Here is a 22,364-nt window from a genome sequence, read left to right on the forward strand (position 1 = left end):
AGTATTTTTATAGGTATGTATGGCCATTTCATTAAAAAAAAAGACGGAAGAAGAATCATTTTCAATTTTTATTATATAGATACACATTTGCTTTATAAAAATTGTCTAGTGAGACTATCTAACAATTAGTCCTAAGCAAATTCATACATTTGGTGTTACTATATGAAGTCTTCATTCAGATATTATTTTATTTAACACCTCTTGAACTCTCATTTCACTGTTAGAAACAAAAACTTCATACAACAACCAACATTCCGGTGGAATTAAAAATATAACTATGTAGACATACCCTTCGTTATTACATATTTTATAAATTATACACTTATTTCAATTTACATTTTATTCATTATTTAGATTGACGATATTTCATTGAGAAATCATTCCAAAATCAGTTACATTTGTAATGAAAAATATATTTGATAATCCAATGGGAATATGATACGAATTGTAGACATAATTATTATGTAGTTATGGCATATACATATGTTGAAACTCTTCAATGTCTACATATCCACAAAACTAGTAAAATGTGATTATGTTATTCTATTCCTATATGGAATATGTTGTCAGTTAGAACTCTCAATTTGGCTTCAATACCATAATTTTAAAGTATGTAGACATTCAAAAGTGACTTAATCAAATTGATGCTGCTCACATTATGTAAAATATAACATTTAATTTACCTAAATATATAAAAACAACAAGACGAGTGTACATTGACTACACTTTCTTACATGTGTACTGTGCACACATCGAATTTTGCATTGCAACCCCAAATTTATGACCAAATATTGTTGACCAGTGATCGTTTGAAAGTGCAAACATCATTCGACTGGCTTGTCAACTGAAAACAGTAATTTTTACACATTTAGAGGTAAGTCACAGCTAGGAAAGCTTCACAAAATCAAAGATGTAGAAATATATTATGCATCATGAAAGAACAATTCCGTATGCAAAAAATTGTATAGGATAAAAGATCACAATATTCAAATAGGAGTGTGATTCGGAAAGCCACCTAGCCTGAGATAATGAGCATGCGAACAGCAAAACGGCACGTCGACAGCTCGTCTACCTGTAAACAACAAATGATAACAATTAATACATAGTCGTAATACACCGTTTCGCTAGAAATTACGTCCTTTATTATTTTAGACTCAGTTTATGTCCATATACAGTTTCTATTTTGATATTTATGTAGATTTTAGATAACTAAAAGGTTATTGTACATTTTTAAGCCACAAAAACAATCGTCTTCGACACTAAAATCCGATTAGTGCAAAAGCCAATTATTTATTAACAACATTAGGCAAGGTTTGGTAATAGCCAAGTACAAATTTATTTACCTTTTCTTAGGTACATCATCCTTGGCCTTTTTCTCAGCCTCTCTGCGCTTAGCGGCCTCTTCTCGTTGTTGGCGGATGATGGCAAGTCGCGCGAGGTCAGCTCGGGCTTGCTCCGTTTTGCCTTCCGCATGGAGTTTTTGATACGCCGCGGCCGCACGCTGCCTTTCTATCTCTTCTCTTTCGCGCCTGGAACGTTTTAATATGGATATTTAGAATTTGTGGCTGATTTATTGTAGATTAACGTACAAAAACACAATTTTATTATATTTAGTTTCTTCACTTAGTTCTATGTAACAAGTAGCTTAATATAACAATAAATTGACGATTCGATATTGTTGACAACTAGGAAGCCATGTTTAATCTTTAAAAAATAAAATTGTTGGGAAAACCTGATTCATAAAATTAAAGATTGTCATCAATAATAATATGTAAGATAACATGTACATATTTTAGGTGGATTCCTATATACATACTTTACACTGGCTACATAATTATATGATTAAGCATGTGAAACAATTGATAATTACCTTGACAACTGGGGCTTTTCACCTTCGCCTAAATTATCCAAGTTGTTTAGTTTCTTATTCTTCTTAACTACACGGTTTGGATTTTCTACTTCAATTAGACCGGAGACACCCTTCGCTTTTGTTGGTTTCTGAAAATCAAGAAGTAAACTTACTAAAATACATTATCATTGATTTAAATCATTTAAAGTTATGATCAATAGGGGCTTAACACAACAATTGTTGTACAAGTCGAAAAAACTATTAAAGTTTAAAGTTTAAAATTATCAAAATCATTGTCATGAACAATATAAAAGCTTTTTATAATATTAAAAAACGAAGCTGGTTCACTATAGTTTTATAGTTATTACAAACAAAATGGTCATCCTTATCATAATCATTTGGTTTTAAGTAGGAATTTGTGCTACTAAATTCAACATGAAGAAGCCTTCGCATAATCTTTAATGCTACATAGAGGTACATCGGAGGTTAACAGGTGATATTAAATTTAACAGTATTATGAGACTTAAGTCCCCAATCCACACTCATTGTGGACACAAGGCATAACCCCTCCCTCATTACAGGAGGAGACCCTTGCTCAGTAGTGGAACATTAATGGGTTAAACTTATTATTTATGTTTACATTTATTTTTCTCGGTTTCCCAGGTTTACTGACGGCACAGGCCTAAGCCAAGTGTTTGTCAGTGTGATTAAATATAAATTGTGTGTGATCTGTCGCTGTGTGAGTGTTAAGTGTTGTATGTACCTGCGTGTTGTCTGATTCGACTTGTAAGAATTTGTGGACGAGCCTGCATGTGTTTAGTATGACAGCTTTTTGCATTAGTTGATATGTGTTTTGGGGAAGTTCTAGTGTGTTGTGTGAATGTTTGAAACTAAAACTATTCTTATATGAGACTTACATCATCATCAGAGTCACTGTCTTCACTGCTACCAGACCCTGACTTCTCTTCTTCAGATTCTGACTCACTTGACTCCTCTTGGCCATGCTCTTTCCTCCATCTGCGGGTTTGAGTAACAAAGGTTATGAATAAAATTGGCTTATGGCAATTGACATTCTGATTAACACGATGACATCAGAAAGAATTTAAGTGTAGTTTACATTAAGTATCACTTAAGTTTCAATATGTATTGAACACAAGTATACTTCAATGCCTATGATAGGCGTAACTACTATGTTTGAAGTGTCTACTTGAAACTAAAAGCAAGCATCTTTTCTTGGAATGAGAGAGGGGCTAGACTTTGTCATATCAGACATATCCTCTGTGTCTGGGTGTTAAGCATTTGTATACCATTGAGAACTATTTTAACAATTTTTTAGTGTGCCAGGTTTCATTGCTGTGTTCCATCACAGTTAAAACAAGTGTTAGTAATAAAAATTCTAAGATTCAAATATAAACATAACATCATCATTTGATAAAAGGTAGAGATTCCAATATTATATAGAATTGTGGGCCATCTCTAATTCAGTTCATCTTTGTCGAGCAATAGGATACTGCAGACTTTCTTACTGTTTCCATAGTCTTCATTCAACACAAAGGACCATAAATCAGTGATGACTTAAACATTCAATTTCAGAATAACAACCATTCATAACAATGACAGTTGTGTTTGTTTTGTATTATTTGTACTGTGATAAGAATATTGGGAACAAATTGATACGCTTATGAATAAGGATCACCTATTTTGGATCAAGAATAATCTATAATAATGACTTAAAACAACAAATTCAAACATCACAAATCAAAACTAAGGCGTAATGCGTATGGTAATTAGTTTCTTTGTCCTATGAACCGACAACTATACGGTTTAGCGTCAAAAGTCACTAATTTAATCAGAATTTGATTACTAATTGATGATTCACTCACTTCTGTTTCAATTCCTCTTGTTTTCGCTGCTCCTCTAGCTCTTCAGGGCTAGTGAACTTGCGATTTCTACCCTTGTGGTTCGTGAACTTTCCTGAAATGTAAAACAAACATTTCTTGGAGAAAAGGTTACACTAAAAAAACAATCAATAACATACAATTTGTTTGATGTCCTCCGCACTCTTACTACTAAATTGTTATTCGTGCAGCATTATAAATTCTACCTAGGATATATTATCCCTAATCCAGTAAGAATTATGTATGAATTTATCACGAAAGCACATTCTCATAACATTGGACGACATTGAGAAAAAACATAACACGTAAACGATTTACTTACCGCGTGGCATGTTGGTTGAAATGTATTAGGTAAGTTATAATATGATGAGAGAGTGTTAATTTATCGACAGATATAGGATATATTGGAGAAAATTATCAGGCAAAATACTATAAATTGGATAAATTTAGCGTTGACGTCTCGTCGGAACCGGAATTCGAAATCGAAACGTAGCATAGATATTGTACACACGATGTTGCCAGGATAGTTTTAATATTAAAAAGAAAACAGAAGAATACAAAATTGTTTATGGTATGTATTTTACAATGCTTTACTTATTGAAAAGTTTGATGTTGTTAGGTACAAATTAAATCAGATTTTGTTATGTTATTGTCATATTCCGCTATACATCACGTTTTTTAAAATAAAAACAATTTAGATATGAACTTTATAATGATTGCCAGAATTTTATTTCGTATCATGCGTTAATGATTTATTTATTGATTTTTTATATTTTTATGCAATAGAAATACTTATCTTTAGTATTCTAATATTGTGTGAAAACATTTACAACACGGTGATTTACCGATTATACAAATAAAGTGTATAATAATAATTGCTTTCATATTATTACCTATCATATAAAACCATTTCTAAGCTCAAATTTTATTCCCAAAGGTTTCATTAAAAATGCGTTTGTAAATTGTTGTCTTGTATAATACAATCCAATAAAATTAAATACAATATTTTTATTATTTGTATTAGCTAAAGTTCTATAAAACTATAATAGATGGCGCCAATACCATAATTTAAACTGAAAAATGAAGACATTTTTCGAACCTTGATATCAGTGTCTATTATTTTGCTGATAATGGAATGAGACGAAGTTGTTAATTAATGCAACACGTATAGGTCTGTCATCTTTTATATTTTAAAAACAAGTACTAAATACCTAGTTAAAAAAAAACTTAGTTCTAGGTAAGTACGTAGCTAAGTAAATTTCACAGTTATTAAGTAAGTATATTCTGAAGTAGAGTTTAAGATAAACTTTATAACATACAGGTCACACAGCATGATCGGAATAATTTTACAATCAACGTTAAAACTTGTCATTGTGCACCTATGTTTTTCTTTCGAATAACATTGGTCTACCGTTATAAGTACTTTTTCCACAGCTGACTCGTGCAGAATCGTGTACAATTACAAAAATCTTCGCTCATAAAATTTGGAACACCATTTTATGGCATAAAATCGTGAAACATCGCGTAAGCAGTTATAGGACACTTTGACATGGCTTTTTAGGCTGTAGCCGTATTTGAGCGCGCAATATTTGTACCTGTTATAAGAGCTTAGAATACCTAGGACTATGAGCTAAGCTTCATACCTACCCAGTAATTACCTACTTGTTTTGCATTGGAGTAGAATCTACATCAATAGTACCTAGTCCCATGTAAAATATGCACTTAATATATAACAGTAATTAAATGAGAGAAATACAGACTTTATAGTCTCCTCACGTAACTTTAGATTTGACTCTAGTCTAGCCCACCCTAGCTGTGCTAACTTATAAGCACTATCGCGCGTAACTCGTTAATTATTTAGTACTTCATTAAAACACATTATTTATTATTGGTCCGGATTATGTAGTAAAAATCTCAGTCAATCGACTTAAACACATCCAATTAAGTTGAATGAACACAATGTTCGGAATACTCTAAATATGATTACACCTATGTGACCACACCCTAAACAAGAAGCGAGGTTATTGCCCCCGAAAAGTGATTTACGCGCCAAAACCTTATCAAGTTGATTAATGTTTTCCGTTTGCCGATAAGGGCGTTAAAACTGCAACCATAAACATTTTAATATGGGTCAAGTGCTTGAAACAAATAACGTACAATGCAGATTTATTTTTTGTAAGTAGATGTAGGTAAGTGCCATAACGGGTGAGAATATTTATTTGCTGAGAAAGTCGTAAGTTGTTATGAACGTGACATAAAGATAAATTGTTATTTTGTGCTAACTATGCTTTGAGTACAGCATCGACACTTCGTGTTGTTTGCAACTTCGACCCCTTTTAATGTAATTTAAAATAAGTTATGACTTATATTGACTATTTTCTTTAAACAGTTCGATCAGAGGTAATGTAGATTTTTATCAGAAAAAAATACAGGTTTAGAATTGGTTTTCTACTTTCAATACAAAACACGCTTATTAGTATTTAACCACGTTCGTTTCTAGTATTTAAAATCCCATAAAAAAAATAAAAAAAACTTGCGATGGCCAAGTAAAAGCCTTATCAAAACTAAAGTCACTCAATAAATATAAATAAATATTAAATATTATTGGACAACTCACACACGGTCATTTGATTCCAAACTAAGCAGAGCTTGTACTATGGTAACCAAATAACTGATAAACATACTTATATTATTATACTTCTAAATATATACTTATATAGATAAATTGACAACCAGGCTCAGAACAAATACTCGTGCTCATCACACAAAGATTTGTCCCGGGTAGGATTCGAACCCACCACACGCGGCGCTACGGTTGTTGCGGCGAGGTGACCGCTTAAACCACTGCGCCAAACGTGCAGTTAAAAAAATAAAATAAAATTTAATGATAGAGACTTATAGTGCACACGTAGGTACCTAAGTACCTGTTAATAAGTGTTAATGTTTTCATATGCGTGCAATCTAAGCTTACCTTTTTGTCGCAGGAAACAGTTGAAGACATAGAACTGCCATAGCTAAATAAAAACAGTCTTATATTTTCTCTCACTCCGCAAATAATTATTTATTGGTCGTTTATCGACTATTAACCGATCGATAAATAATCTTTAATCATAGGTTTAAGACAAACAAGGAACTGTTATGTTATCTTGTAATGTAGGTTACATTATTGGTAAAAGTAACTGTTCACTAACTTTTTAATTTGCAGTCGTCATAGCCGGAGAACACGACTAATATTTGCCTACAACCTGAAAGATGCTGATGTCGTCTAACTAGGTATATACTTGGCAATATGGAATTTACACACAATGTAATGCTGAAGAAGAAAAATTTAAAACGTGCATATTTTACTGTATTTTGCTAAGGTATTGGGGTAAACTAAAATTTAGCGCGGTGTCCAAAGGAGCGGTAGCGTAAGCTAGAGAAGGCCTTTTTTCAACAGTGGATAGAAGTTAGTTAAGTAGGTATATTTGGGAATGACTAATGAATATACAAAATAATAGGTGAAAAATTATTGCAATAGTATTATATTGTTTAGGCGACTGAGGAACCATATAAGAAATAATTAATATTTAAATCTTCTGTTACCCTTGTACCTACTTATTTGCCGTCGCAAAATAATAATGATTGTTTATTTTATGAAATTCTGACGGACGTGTACAAAAAAATAGAGTTCAAAGATTTACGAACTTGTTTTAAAGAGAGACCTGTCTCTGCATGTTGTAATAGGCACTTCTTTATTAAACGCTTGGTACATACCATATAATTTAGTATTCCTGTTATAGAATCCAAACGAACGAAACATTCACCTCGTTTCTAGAGGTTATTGGCAAGTCAAGGCTGATCAGTAGTTTACTATGTAAAGCGTAACCCGACACCGAAACCTAATGTTTTTGACGAATTGTTTCTCTTCTGACTCATACAGTGAAGATGTGAAATAAACAATGCTCACCTTTGAAACACTAACACGATTTATTACACGAACAACTTCCGCTCGCGGCTCCGTCCGCGTGAAAAAATATTCTTTAATACTAATAAATTTTTATTGACAATTTATTCATACCTACGGTAATTTTGTTGAACTACCTATTCATTGTTGAACTATACTACGATTAAATGGATCGTGCGTTGCCAAAAGCATTTTTTACTTTACCATTTTCCATGAGTATTATAAATATCTTCCATCCGCCTTTAGGTACTTCGCATCGAAAGATTAGATTGTGATTTTCCTATAGGATTACATAGTTACCCGTAAACGCTAACCGTAATAGTTCAAAGGAAATCATTGAATACAAATGCCACAATTACCTTATTACCGACGTACAACAACTACCTGTTCTTTTTTCATTCAATGTTCTACAACAAAGGAGCATCACCTTTTAAAACTGCACTTCAAACATTATGCAATAATTACAGGCTTTAAAATTGTATGTTTTCGTTGTACACCATTACTCGTTAACTGCCGGACCGGGAACGTTACATTTTATAGTCACCACTCTCCTTATTCGAGTGATTTTTTGGTCACATTATTCCGTGAAAATAACAGGAAAATGTACTTTTTAACTCGATAATTATTTGATATTTTTTTTATAATTAAATCAACGAAAGCATAACATCCAGTTAGCGTACTTAAAGGAGTAAACAGCGGATATTCGTCTTTAAAATTGAATATTAGGCTTTCAACCTGTGTTTTCATTCAACTGAGTGATTTATTTTAATGTTTTGTTACCTCCTCGGAAATGAAAAATTAAATTGTATCTTTCCTGATTAATTTTATATTAAATCATGCGCTGGTATCCACGGTAAGAATTATTTTACGGGACAAGAATATGTTTGACCCACTTTTTACCAACACGAGTTATCGGTGACACAGATAACATTTTTATTTTCATAGATTCTCTGCACATTATTTGTCAAACTCGTAATAAAACAAAGAGAATATTCTCCTGGACGATACTAAGGAATTGTTTAGGATATAAAAATAACTTTAAATAACTTCAAAAGTGTAAGAAAAGTATTGACTTTAAACAAATTCCAGAGGTAGGTACTTAATAGGTTGTTAGGGTTCAAGTATTTGCAATTATGCGGTGAACGCATTCGTCATCCTCAGGTAGTTTAGGTGGACATTTTAAAAAGAATTGGGACGTTTAGGTGACACAAACGGCGTGAAAAATTGATTATAATGTACAAATATTGAATATTTGATTTCAATATTTGCTTGAGAAATGTCGTTCGGAACCCTTTAAAACTTCTGCGAATAACGATAACACGTTCAGATAACATTAATAACAATGTTATGAAAAATTACAGCCAATTATGTACATGAAAATTATGCATTTAATAATGTCGGTGTTGTTATTTTTGTCGACGAAATGCAGATTATACGGCATAACGGTGTTTTAAATTCATCTTTTTAATTCGTGTCGCGGGGGGTATGGAGTATATAAACATTAGGACGCAGAACTTAAGTGTTTTTAATCTTTAAACTTGACAGGTCGTGCCTCTGAGGTTGCCTTGCGTGGCGATAGCCTCCATATCGGCTAATATTGAGATCGCCTTCAATCTATAGATACTACTAATATAAAGCAAAACAGTTGATTAATTTGTTTGTGTGAACGCGCTAATCTCAGAAAATGCTGGTTCGAAATGAAAAAAAAAAATTGAAAAGTCCATGTATTGCGGAAGGCTAAGGCTTTTTAACATTACGACTTTACTGCTAACTAAGTAATAGCCCTAGTAGGAGTACTAGAGAAACAATAAAAAACAACACAGGAACACTAAAGTTCTGGCAAGCGAAGACGCGGGCGCCCAATTTCTTTGAATAAATCGATATAATTAAGGTCTAATTTGTCACATTGATTAATACTGATCTTAATTAAATAACGGTTATATTTACCGCCTGTTTTATTTTTAGTTTTAATTGAGCTGTTTTTTATCTAGCTATTTAAGTGATTTATGTTGGCTTCTAAAAATAAACTGGAAGACATTTGTAGCGAGAATAAATAGTGGATAGTGTGTTGAGATGAGTTATGGGTGCGAGTTGCAGATGCAGTGCTGACTAGTTTTGTTATGATTACTTTGCAAGCAGTTACAAACATTGTAGCACAGGTACTTATCCTATAACTGACAATTTATTTTAGGTCATTTTTTACACTGCAGGAGTCGTAAGATAGTTGAAAATATGATGATAAGCTTGGATTCGGAATATATAAATATTAAATAATAAATATTAAATAATAAATATTAAATAATAAATATTAAATAATTAAATAATAAATTAATAATTAAATAATAATAAATATTAAAACAGATGAAAAATGGGAATCATTTTATTTTCTCTTATCCCTTGTTCCCCAAGTCCGAGGCAACACACCAATGACGTTTAGAAGTTATGTGTGTATTAGAAATAATTATCACTTCACTAGCGGTGAAGGGAAACATCGTGAGGAAACCTTGCATGCCTAAAATTTGATAATACATTTATTGAGGGTATGCAAAGTCCCCAACCCGTACTTGGCCAGCGTGGTGGACTCAAGACCTAACTCCTCCCCCTCGTTTGGGAGGAGACCCTTGCCCTGCAGTGATACATTATAGGGTAAAAAAAAATCACCGGATAAATAGTTAAAGCCTAGGTTTCTAATTGATTTTATTCATGAACATAATTGCTATTTACCTATTTTGTTTTAAGAAATCATGATTCCTCAATCATTTGTCTGAATAATAATTACAAATTACTGCTGCGTGCCGGGTAGTCGTGCTAAACAATGATGACGTCATGAGATGACGATGGGAAAATAGGAAAATATTTAGTCTAAGCCTATAAATAAATGTACGATTTAAGTTATACAATTCAAAAATAAATACAAATCAAACATACATAGAAACTTCCTTCTTTTTATAAGTCGGTAAAAAGTCATATCAAAGCGAAAAGCGTGAAAATAGGAAACATAAAACGCCTTTGGGGTAAATTTATAACTTAAGTTAGTAAAATTTTAATAGTTCACATAACAGTAAACTTTAACTTAACACAACGAGAAAAAAATAGTAATTTCTTTAGCTTTTTGCAAGAACCGGGCTTTAAACAATAAATTAATAATGCAAAAAGGATCATAAATCATATCTTCACATCGCGCGAGGAATGTACTACGAGTTTTATACTTAGAGCAAAATGATAGATGACAGTCTGGTGACAAAACCAGATAAAAATAAAGATTATTCCTTTTCTTTAATCTTTATTACAAACCCATATTTGTATTAAAGTATTAGGTGCCTAGCAGTGGGACGAAATTGGGTCAGAATAAAAATTATAAAGGGCTAGTTAATGCTATGCCAATTATGGGCTACTTTTCGGAAATAAAATTGTCAGATAACTTATCTCATAGATAGCATACAAGAAATATTGTTAAGTTAACCAGGACTTATCTGAACGTGGTAATAAAATTAGCGTTATACAGCGTTTTTGTAATTGAACTGGAAAGAGAAAAGAGAATTGAACTGGAATTTGTAGTTCCGATATGTATGCAAATAATCAGGTTCAATTGAAGGGAACATGTTATTTAAGATAGTGTTCTTAGATTAGATGTATTTCAACATGTTTTACCTACGCTAAGTTAGCGCAAAATTTATGGAAATAATATTTTGTTCCCCTTGCTCCGGGATGTTATAAACGAGCCACAGTAAAATTAAAGCGTAATTTTTAAAATGCTTTAACTAGTGTGTATGGGCTTTAATTTTTTCTGTTATTTTTACTATTTGATTCTTAAGCCATAATGATGCCTGAAATATTTATAATAAAACTCCGTAAACCATTCGAGCGTATAAATTTAAGAATAAATTTCGATTACCATCCTTGAGAAGTAAATAATGACTCAAAAGGGAGCACGAGGCCCTGTGACAAGGCGGAACACCAAAAAAATCAATTAACCTTACCAACATGTCAACTATCCATCCAAATCGACGTATCTATATTATCCTCATTACAATAGACACAGCGTGACTCGACATAGAATTCAAATCGCTATTTAATCGCGTGCGGTAATCGTAGTAAAAAAACAAACATTGAGCCCCCACGATACATCGATGTGAGGCTGGCAAGTCTATCATATGTTAGCGCCCATACGGGTATAAGAGGCTTGGGAGCACCGGCGCGTCTCCACAGCCTCAGAGACCTTGCCCGCCACGCAAGGACGACACCAGCCCCTAACAACACTGACCATTTCCACACGTACACGAACGCGGGAAGCTCACTTCCAACGATCCAAGTTTTAATTATTCGCACCGAATAAGACTGAACGTTTTTGTGTTGTGATATATTTGTGCTGAAGGACTTTATTGGTGAGTACCTGTGATTTAAAATTTTATAATTTATATTAAGTGCTAGGTCTTTTTTGAGTACTTAGGCACATAGCGTAATCTAATTCTTTTAAAATTTGTATTTTTAATATATTTTTATATTTTGTGTATATTAGTATATAGTTTAACTTAATCAAAATATATTTTATAACTATTAAACTAGTTTTTATTCAGGTTAAACTACGACTAATTATAAAATTAAATATAATTAGCACAAAAATATAAAAGGAAATACAGTTAAAAAAAGTTATTTTAAATTAAATAAAGTAATAATTTACGCATTTATTACTGGGTGAATGAATTGCCCGCGCTCGTTGAAATCTAAATTAGGGACGGATTTCAATCATCAATCATACATTCATATATTTCAGAGATAACTCAATTGAATCAAACATTTGTATTGAATGATGTTTATCGCGCTTTAAGAAGGCGATTGTTATCGAAGTTTATAGATTTTATTTACTCATGCTTGCCCTATAGAGGAATTTATTACATTGCGACTTAATTGTAAGATAACTGATAAATGTAGTAAGATACGCGGAGTAATAAATACCGACAGTGCCAGTAATATTTAGTTCATTTTAATATACTGTGGCATAAAATGTAATATTAAATGTTACTAAAAAAAGTTAAATATATCTTATTTCGAAATATTAAATAGAGTTTTATATTTAAGGTAGAAATTCGAAAAAGTAATTTCGGCATTTAAGTCATCTTATACACTTACAAAAACTCTACCAAAATAAATTCTTTTTATACTAATTATTGCTTAAGAACTCTACGTTTAATGGATTTTAACATAATTTATGTTTAGAAGTAAAAAGTCGTAGGTGCATCAAAAATAGATGCGATTTGTGTGAAAAATCGCCGTTGTTACATTATGCATGCATGCGGTCGTGACGAAGGGTTTTGTAGAGACTTATCGCATGCAGTCGGAAACACTCAAAACATGATCTGTAGACATTGTCGTATCCTGCAACGGGATTTTTGAATCAATTTTATGAGATATTTGCATTTTAGGTCAATGAAAATCAATTAAAGTATCGGTTGACAAATCTTTTTAATGGGCTTGTAAAAAACTACAGCCAAGCGGCATGTTTAATGGAAATAAGCGTTTTACAATTTCATAAGTCTGGAATTTCTAACAATATACCTAAGAAATAAAGATTATAGATCTACTTAAGGTCAATGGACATTCCTTGTTCAGAAATAATTTAAGGCGCAGAATAATAGTTGGGAACGCTATCTTTATTAGTACAAACTACACTGAAAGAAAAAAAAAATAGTCTACAAAAGAATCCGAAAGTGTTATAAAAACTTTTATAAATATTATCGCAATACCACCAGTAAAATTGTCTATAGACCCTGTTATAAGCCATTGTTAGTACAACAATAAAAAATCAAGCAAACTACCCTTTGTCTTATAAATCGTACATTTTTATCCAAGAGAAAAATCTAGTGTGTAAAAAGCAACATTGTTAGCAGTGTATGGCTGTAGGAAGATTTGCCGATACCGGCAACAGCACGGTTCATGCTAATACGATCGATAATGACCGCTGCCTCACTGCTAGGTAAGGCTTTTGACAGACAGCTTTACTATCCAATAAATATGTTATTGTATAATATGTAGACTTAGTATGTTGTCTATAGGGAGGAGATTTGCGTTTGTTTTAAAGAAAATATTTTAGTATTTATACCATTATTTCAATCAGATTGATAACATCAAAATTGGACGCAGTAGATACAGTCTCTAGCGATGCGTTTATAAAAAGTTACCTTAAAAAGTAAGTATTCAAAAATAAAATGATTTTACGAAATAACAAAAGTGAGTAACGATCTAATCCACGGGTACACGTTTTGATTGATTGAAAAGTCTATTTCTAGATCATCTATAGTCAAAAATGTGCTGTAACCGTCGTGTGAAATTATAGTTTTACTACTATTTCTATGATCCTGTTAAGTCTGATACAATCCTAAGTAAACTATTTGTAATGGATGCCATTACTACTATTTTATTTCAATTTGTTATCTATCCTTGTGAATCATGTGCACGCGCGAGAATTTTCTTGATGACGTAGAGACAAATTGCCTAGATATATTTGTTATCGAAACAATACTTAACGATTCAATATGATTTAAATAACTTTACTACCCTTCGTCCCTGCTACAGAGCTCTTATTTAGGTATGGGCTTATCGTAAACTAGATGAGCAACTCTATTTGTCTATGCAAGATGTTTGGGTGCTTTCTTTTCTTTCACATGTTAGAGAGGCAAAGATGGCAATTGTATTCCTCAACTCAGGGTTGCAACCAAACTATGATTGTCAGTATGAAGAATTCTGAATATTATCCTGTCTTACATTGTAGTTTTGGTGTAGATTGTTGTTGATATTAAACCATCAGGAATAATGCCACAGAATAAATAATAATAAACGAAAGGCGCCACTAGCACAGCATACTTTATAGGTACCCAACACCCACTCTGACAAACCTCTAGTAGTAAATTCTTTATACAAAATAGCATTAAGAATTGCTGAACTATTTATGATAACGAGCGATGTTTCAAAAGACTTGTATGCAAAGAAGATACGCTACGCAGTGAATCATGTATATAGTTATTTTAAATTTACTTTTTGTGTGAGATAATGATCGTATCGCGTAATAATCATTTTGGTTTTTACTTTTAGAATCACTTGCATACACTACCTGCTCATTACAGCCTTTATTTAATAATTTTCAATGAGCAATGTGTGTTTCTGTGTGGAATTCGGATAGATGTAATTACGTAATTTTGTTTGTGAATATTATAAGATTATTATAGTTGAGTTACTTAAATGTAAGCTCACAGAAAAACCTTGCAGATAAAACTATATTGGTACCTATACTTTTCACAATAAGTATAATATTGTAATGGCTTAAATTTTTTTGACTAGACCATAGATTCTAGTAGTTAGTAATATTTTTATTGCCTGAATCAATATTTTAGCTTGTTTTTAATAATAATTTAAAATAATTGTATAAGTAGCGCACCAACTGTATATAAAAAGTTCATAAGATGGTACTGCGAATAAAGATCGAATTAACTAGTATTAACTTTACTAATCTAAAATCATTGGCAATATTAATTAGCATTAAATAACCAACAGGTCGAATAAAAAATTCGCTGCATAATTTCTGTAGTATATCCCTTTAAATCGTTCCTATATCTCCCATTATAATTTGTAGTGCGCCCTGTGATCGTATGTCAATTACATTGGCATGTGATAGCGCTTGAGCTCATTGGTATACTCGTCACTCTTATGACAGAATCGATGAGCTTTCGATACACTTCTAACTAAGAACATACGATGCTTATTTTGATAAAGGTACTAAGTACAGAGTGTCCATTCATAATATACTCGTAAACCTTATACCAAAGATCGTTTTAAGCTCGTAAGTAATTGGTTTTATGCAATTGTATTAATTTACTAGTAAACGTATGTTTGGCAGTTGTCTGGTTACCATAGTACAAGTTCTACTTAGTAGGAAATTATAATAATAATAAATTTTTATATCTTTTCGACACCTCTTGTCCACGGTTTTGATCAAACAAATTCGGATATAATATTTGTGATACCAAGCCCTCTATCGGAGTATTACAGACAAGTATCTTAAAATAAGTTTACTCAAACAAAAGCGTAAAAATCCCCAAGTTGAAAATAAGACAAAAAAAAGCTATCTTCCAATCCTTTCATATCGTTCTCATTGGCTATTATGCCAACTGTATTTAACAAAATGCTAACGAGTTGACTGCTCTTTATGCATAACCCTAAGTATCATGTAAATGCGAGATAGTCCGTACTAAACTGTCAAATAGATATTCTATTTGTGATAGTACAAACAAGATTATCTTGTAGGTCCTTTAGTTTTGTTCTTTCTGTAGAGCGGGACTTGTTGCCTCATTTACTAAAAATAGCCTGGATATAGTCGCAAGAAAATGAAATATTGGCGGGGAATTTTGTATGGCGAGTGTGTTGAGCTCAACCTCGATAATAGTTTACTTGAAGTCAGAGTTTAAGCATAAAGAAATGCTATATTTATTTGATCTCGAATAATTTTGTTTGGAAGTTGCTGCTAATAAATTTTAGGATAAGTGGAAAGTATAGAATATAAGAAACGCTCATATTATTGCACTATTACTGAACGACGATCGATAATAACGTGAAAAAAGTCCATAGATTGACAGTAAGTTTACATACTCTCGTGATTAAAGTATGCAACTATAATTCATATTTAAACCGGTACCAAAGTTGTCATAAAAACGATTTGTTGTTTAATAAAAATTGACAAATTACGTATTCAAAGTATCAAATTTGATCAAGATCATTTCGGTGATTAATTGTATGGGGTCAAAATATCAAGTATCAAAAATGATTGGTCGCGTCGCTTATCGGCCTACAAATATTTCTTGCATTATAATGTCCTTTGAGGTTTTATTTTAGAACAGGTGCGTAGAGAATTGCGTAAACAAGTTTTGCAGTGTACTTTTTGTTATACCTGATAGCCACAATGTTTTAGTTAAGTACGGTGAACAGAAATACTGGCCGCTCCCTATTGTCTCATTGTTGAATCTTTTTCTTTCGTATTTTATTGATTACGATCGCAACTTTAATTGTTTTTATAATTACTGGAGGGTGATCCATGGGGATACCTCAATAGGTCAGAAATGGTTTAATTCTAAAGGTGTCTGTTGTGCAATAAGTAAGTAAGTTCATATAATGTTTGTAAAATTGCTACAGCTGCCGATGTGCTGATTATTATAATCCAATTACACTTGGTCACCAATAAATATCATAATAGAATCAGGTTTGGGTTACACTTTGTGTACGATTATACCCGCGCTTGTCTAAGCACCAGGGTCTAAGGGCTAGTGACACAGTTCATATTTAAGTGACAGATAACCTATCTGCTGAATAATGTGACAGCTATTAAAATTCCATCTAACAATCTATTTAATAGATATTTAGAAAAGATGAAACCGTGCCATAATCTTTTTGTTTATGAAAAATATCACGGAACTTTTGGATATTTTTTCGTGTAACTAAATAGTTTCCATTGCTGATGGTATCTGTTACAATAAAAGCGGTATATAATAGGACATCGTCAATACAAACCAGTTCGATTGCTAGTTGCATTGAACCTGAGGCTCGGGATGAGCAACACGTTACCTTCGTTATGTGTATTGTTTATTTTCATATTGTTGCAATATGGTATAAGAATAGCAAAGTACTTGTTGCGGTTATTAAAATAGTAACCCTTCTTTATTTATAGTAAAGTATAAAAACATTCTGTTTGAAATGGTTATTTTAAGAGAGAAGGGACCTTTGGCCTGCAGAAAGGTAGTAACAGATTAGAAAATAGAAGTCAGTTACATTTTAAGTTTATATTCAGTGGTTAAATAAACTACTTATGGGACAAACTGAGACATACATACATTAGATCCAATGTGCGATGTTTCAGAGCCTAGATTTTATACCATCAAATCAATTAGGTAAACACTTTACAGTTTCAATAGCATCGCAACTGTACTTATTTTATTTGATTTATTTATATAAACCTGTGTTTGCAGTACTTACGGCACACTGTAAAATTGTTTTGTTACTATTTTTTTTTTCATTTTTGTATCATTGATACTCCGTTCAACCTGAGACTCATTAATACAAATTATTTTATTAAAATATATAATATAGTTATTTTGCGTACTTATTAATTCAATATTACATTGCGTACATGAATCGTGACACTGTATCATGATGCCTGAAAACACTTTCTCATCTAATTAAAGTGAGCCTAAAGTCTTCTGTGAATACACTTGTACCGCGAGTGCGTGGGCGACCACTTTGCATATCTCTCAGTACTGTCTGTATGAAGTAGCTAGGAATTTATTAAACCCTAGATACGAATCTTGTTACGATTGTTTATGATAAAGTTACAAGTTTCTATTATTATCCATAAAAAAATCTGTGCATATAAAAGTATACAAACAACATATTCTAGACGTTAACGCACTTTGAAAAATACGTTGACTTCTACAATGTGTGTTGAGTAAATTTGGTTTAGATATATTATTTTTTCCTCTTTATTCATAGATGTTAAATTTTGATATAAAGAGAGAAATCATAGTTGCACCGAAGAAAGCATTTGTTTCTTAAGTTCCTAACATTTATTACTCTAGTAACTGTAGTATGAATGGAGTGAGCTTATCTGATGAACATAACTACGGCTTTAACCTACTCACTATAGCTCGTCTAAATCCAATCGATATTTTTTGCTTCATATGCAAAACAGTCTTTGATGCGATGATCTAAATTCTAAGTAGTTGTACTGAGTAACTATCCATTGAGCTTGCCATTTGGGTGTGTCACAAGAAATATTTCTAATAAGTATCATTTTGTACTGGTTGCTGTTTTTTTTTTCAATTTCCCTGTGTATCTCGATCTTTCTTAGTCAGGGAGTTAATGTCTTTCAAGTCTTAGTATGCCTTCTCCCAGACAAATGATAAAACATAGCAAAGAACAAAAAAGAGTAACTCATTCAACTATAAATTAATTGAGTACTATTTACATTACAGTGTTATGCAAAGAGTAAAAGACGATTACAAAACACCACAAGTCGAATTAGGCCGTTGATTGTTCTCATCAGATTCTTATCACGGATCCGAGAATTAAAAGTGTTTTCGTATCAGTAGTGTGTCTACTCTGCATAATCAGCTGTTACAATGTGACAGGCGGTATTCGGCCGATTTGGCAACAAAGCCAAGTAGGTTCGCATCCCAAGTTCAATGCCAAGAATCCGCTGATCTCGTGTACAACTTAATACTAATACCTACAATCCGACTAGTATTCGGAACGCATAGTGCGGTTATTTCTATGTAGGTGAAACATTTGGCATTAGTACATTTTGTGATGTTGTTTCTTGCATAGTAAAGCACAATATTAAAGGCATTTGTGGTTGCAGCAGCCGTAAACGGCTTGGCAATAGAGCACAGGATATAATCTAAAATTACGGTTAAAAAACAAAAGATACAAAAATAAATGCGGTTCGACCGCATGTCTGCTTTCGATTTTCGAGTCGAGAATCTCCTTAATAGTGTGCATTGTGTGAAAATCTTCAGCCACAACTTGCAGCTAAATTATGTGCCTGGATGCAATAAGTTAAGAATAATGAGGTGCCGAGAGTGCTTTAGTAGAATATAGACGAGAAAATTACTGTAACTTTGGTTTTCTCGTCATTGACATAGTATTTTGGGAGGCGTTAAAAAGTCTGCTATATCATGAGGAAACTATTTAAAGGAGTTTTATTTTCGTTAGTTTAGTATTTTTTAAGAATACGTGATATACATGTTAAAAAATACAGCAGTCACACGCTTGAAGTGCAAAAAGGTTACCAATAATAATTAAACCATTGAAACGGTACAGGGTAGTTAACGGACGGTGAATGTCAAAGGCGTGGTCGTGAGTTCATACTTTGTACAACTTCTGCGTCATCGAGATACTATCCGTATTGCGGTCTTTAACAATGCTACATGATGATTTGCCAAAAGGAAGTGCTGTGATTTGACTTTATTTGAACTTGAATGAGGTACGAGCAGGATTAGAATGTCAATCGTTTGTTGACAGTATTGAAGTACACTGTTCATGTTTGACGCGTAATGAAGATGTTTACAAATGTACTTGTCTCTTTAAGTGCTTTTAAATATAATTGAACTTCTAAAATCTGTTAATGTAACGCGGATAGAAATCCTACTATGAGTCATTGATATGTAAAATTTTACGTTTTATCTATTTGAAGAAGTAACATATAGACAAGATGCGATGATATTTTCATTTTAATATTTTTATTGGATAAAAAATATTTTAACATCAAAATGAAATGTCAGAAGAGATTCAGGACTGTTTAAAAGCAGTACTATCTGTATATAAACACAATATTCCTACCGTATATTCAGCTTTCGTTAAATTAAAGTATATCCCTGGGTGTCGGTTAATTTCAGTAATTTTACGCTAGAGAAATCTCTCCTATTTTATGTGTACTTATTAACTTTACGAAAAACGGCTTTACTTACTTACAACGGTTTTATTTACTACCATCTTCGTAAGGAAATAGATGTTTATTTTTAAAAAACGCTAGTTGTAGTAATAAAATCCAAGGCATTTTTAAAACAGTGTGAAGTTACAAAGATGAAGTAGGTACATTATATTTTTAAATTAGATCATTAATATGAACGTACAAAAACAACGGAATTCGGTCAGTTAATAGAACATCTTGCTTATTAATATAAAAAACACATACGCGACTGATGTAAGGAATATTACGAACTGTAAAAAACAGTTAATTTCTTACAAATGATTTTAATCTACGTATTATGAAGGTTATTATTAGGAGCGGTCGATAGCTTCTTATTTGTTTTGAGTTTAAATAGTACTTAATACTGTGTAATCACTACACATGATCAAATAAAGTCCCCCCGCCGCGTCTGTCTGTCTGTTCGCGATACGCTCAAACTCACCGGACTTTTATACGGTTTTCACCTATAGATACGGCGATTTCCGAGAAAGGTTTAAGTACTAGTTATCTCAGGTGAAGCCTGGGTATGCTGCTAGTTTCTTACATGTAAATAATACGCAGGGTACTAGTTCTTCAGCCGCCGATTTTACTGTACAATAGAGATATAAAATTACAGGAATTGATCAACAGCAAATAATCATATTGTACAATGTAGAGTCCTTCTTTTACGATCAAAAAAAGTTCAGACAGAGCCTTTGTTACCATGACACGGTCATTGAACCGGCACATTATAATCCCCAGATATAATTACGCTAAGATTACTATCAACATGTACTAAATGAGGATGTTTTGTTTCTCGAGAGCAGAGCGAACAACGGCCAACAAAAAACAAATGTTTTTTGTACAACACCAAATTAAGCTACGTATTAACAATAACGCTTTGTTTCATAATTGTTGCCGCCGGATTTTACGCGTATGGTGTTAGATAATAGTTTTATTACGGTCAAAACGGTACAGCGTGAAATATGTCTCAGGGTTAACTTATGATGTCATATGCCGTGATTGGATAGATTTTAATTATTACATTTTTGTAGTGATTATTTGTAGCTTTTGTTGTCATTATTGTTAATCGACGTTAAAGGCTACTTGTATAGCCAAGAATAGGAGGAAAAAATTCAGAAAATGTTTTCCCGCGGAAACGTTTGTTAAAAGCTGGCTACGGTCTAAAGAAGCCGAGAGTGTACAATTTTTAAGCCTTATTTCAAAGTACTTAGACTTAAAGACTTCGGTTGAAATCAATTCGACAGCCGTAGAATTATTTGATGACAGGCAGTGCCTGAGTTGTAAATCCCCGTATCCAACTGCTGTATAAAAAAAATTCAAACCCTTATTAACTTAAGAGCTAAGCGGATCATGCGTTGATGACACCTGGTTTAAAAAAATGATTTTATTATTGATGAAACGTTTCCTTATCTAACACTGGCAGTCTAGTAGAACATCGTTAAATCCTTAATAAGAGAAACAATCGTTTTAGAAACTAGACACTGTTTAAACTTAGTTTTATCTAATAGACCGTAAAACGTAGAGGTCAATGCCTCACTAAAAATATTATTATGAAAATATTCGCACCGTTTCATCAAAATTATACTATAAAATAAATATAAGGCATTGATTAGTCCTAATGATAGACAACGGGTCATTATTCACTGTGTATAAAACATTTTACGATCAAAGGTGGCTAATAGGATGTACCGTTTATGATCCGTGACACACATATTGATAGCAAATAAAAAAAGTGACTTTTACGAGACGTGTTAATTTGATTGTTATAGGTTATGTCAAGTCGATAGATAAATATTGATTTTATAGATTTATAGACATTTTGTATGTAGTGTATATGTGTATGTATTATATAGTACGTAGGTATTCTGTAGTGCGATTCTCTGCAGTAAGTACTATCGAGTATCAAGAGTTTGACGTTTAAAATGTAATGCAAAAACAGTTCATACTTCGAGGTGCTGATCGGGCTTGAAAAAAGTTTCTCGATGATATTGTCTGAAGAGTTGGTACCGAAGTCCCTACGTAATCATGCTTTGTACCTATTCATACATTATTTCTGGAACATTTTTAGTAGTAGTGTAGTAAATCTAAGAGTAGGATATTGCTCAAATATAGGCAAAATTTTACACTTAAGTCACTGAACATGATGAATGTATGACGTCA

The 22,364-nt window shown here is 32.4% G+C and overlaps 2 protein-coding genes across 2 annotated transcripts in view; one reads left to right on the forward strand and one right to left on the reverse strand.

Annotated features, from left to right (window-relative positions):
• Positions 1 to 50: 50 nt before the first annotated feature.
• LOC142974894 (28 kDa heat- and acid-stable phosphoprotein-like) lies at positions 51 to 4,247 on the reverse strand. Its single transcript, XM_076117464.1, has 6 exons — positions 4,070 to 4,247; positions 3,733 to 3,823; positions 2,767 to 2,866; positions 1,871 to 1,998; positions 1,344 to 1,529; positions 51 to 1,072 (listed from the first exon to the last, which is right to left on the reverse strand). Exons 1-6 carry the CDS (start codon positions 4,077 to 4,079, stop codon positions 1,069 to 1,071), a joined length of 519 nt encoding a protein of 172 aa, XP_075973579.1. The 5' UTR covers positions 4,080 to 4,247; the 3' UTR covers positions 51 to 1,068.
• A 7,634-nt stretch (positions 4,248 to 11,881) lies between these two features.
• LOC142974895 (uncharacterized) overlaps positions 11,882 to 22,364 on the forward strand; it is a 29,309-nt gene continuing 18,826 nt past the window's right edge. The window contains exon 1 of the mRNA XM_076117465.1: positions 11,882 to 12,078. The gene's annotated coding sequence lies outside the window, so the exon portion shown is untranslated. The remainder of the gene's footprint in view (positions 12,079 to 22,364) is intronic.

This window comes from Anticarsia gemmatalis, chromosome 8 (genome assembly GCF_050436995.1).
Source record: "Anticarsia gemmatalis isolate Benzon Research Colony breed Stoneville strain chromosome 8, ilAntGemm2 primary, whole genome shotgun sequence".
Classification (NCBI taxonomy): Eukaryota; Metazoa; Arthropoda; class Insecta; order Lepidoptera; family Erebidae; genus Anticarsia; species Anticarsia gemmatalis.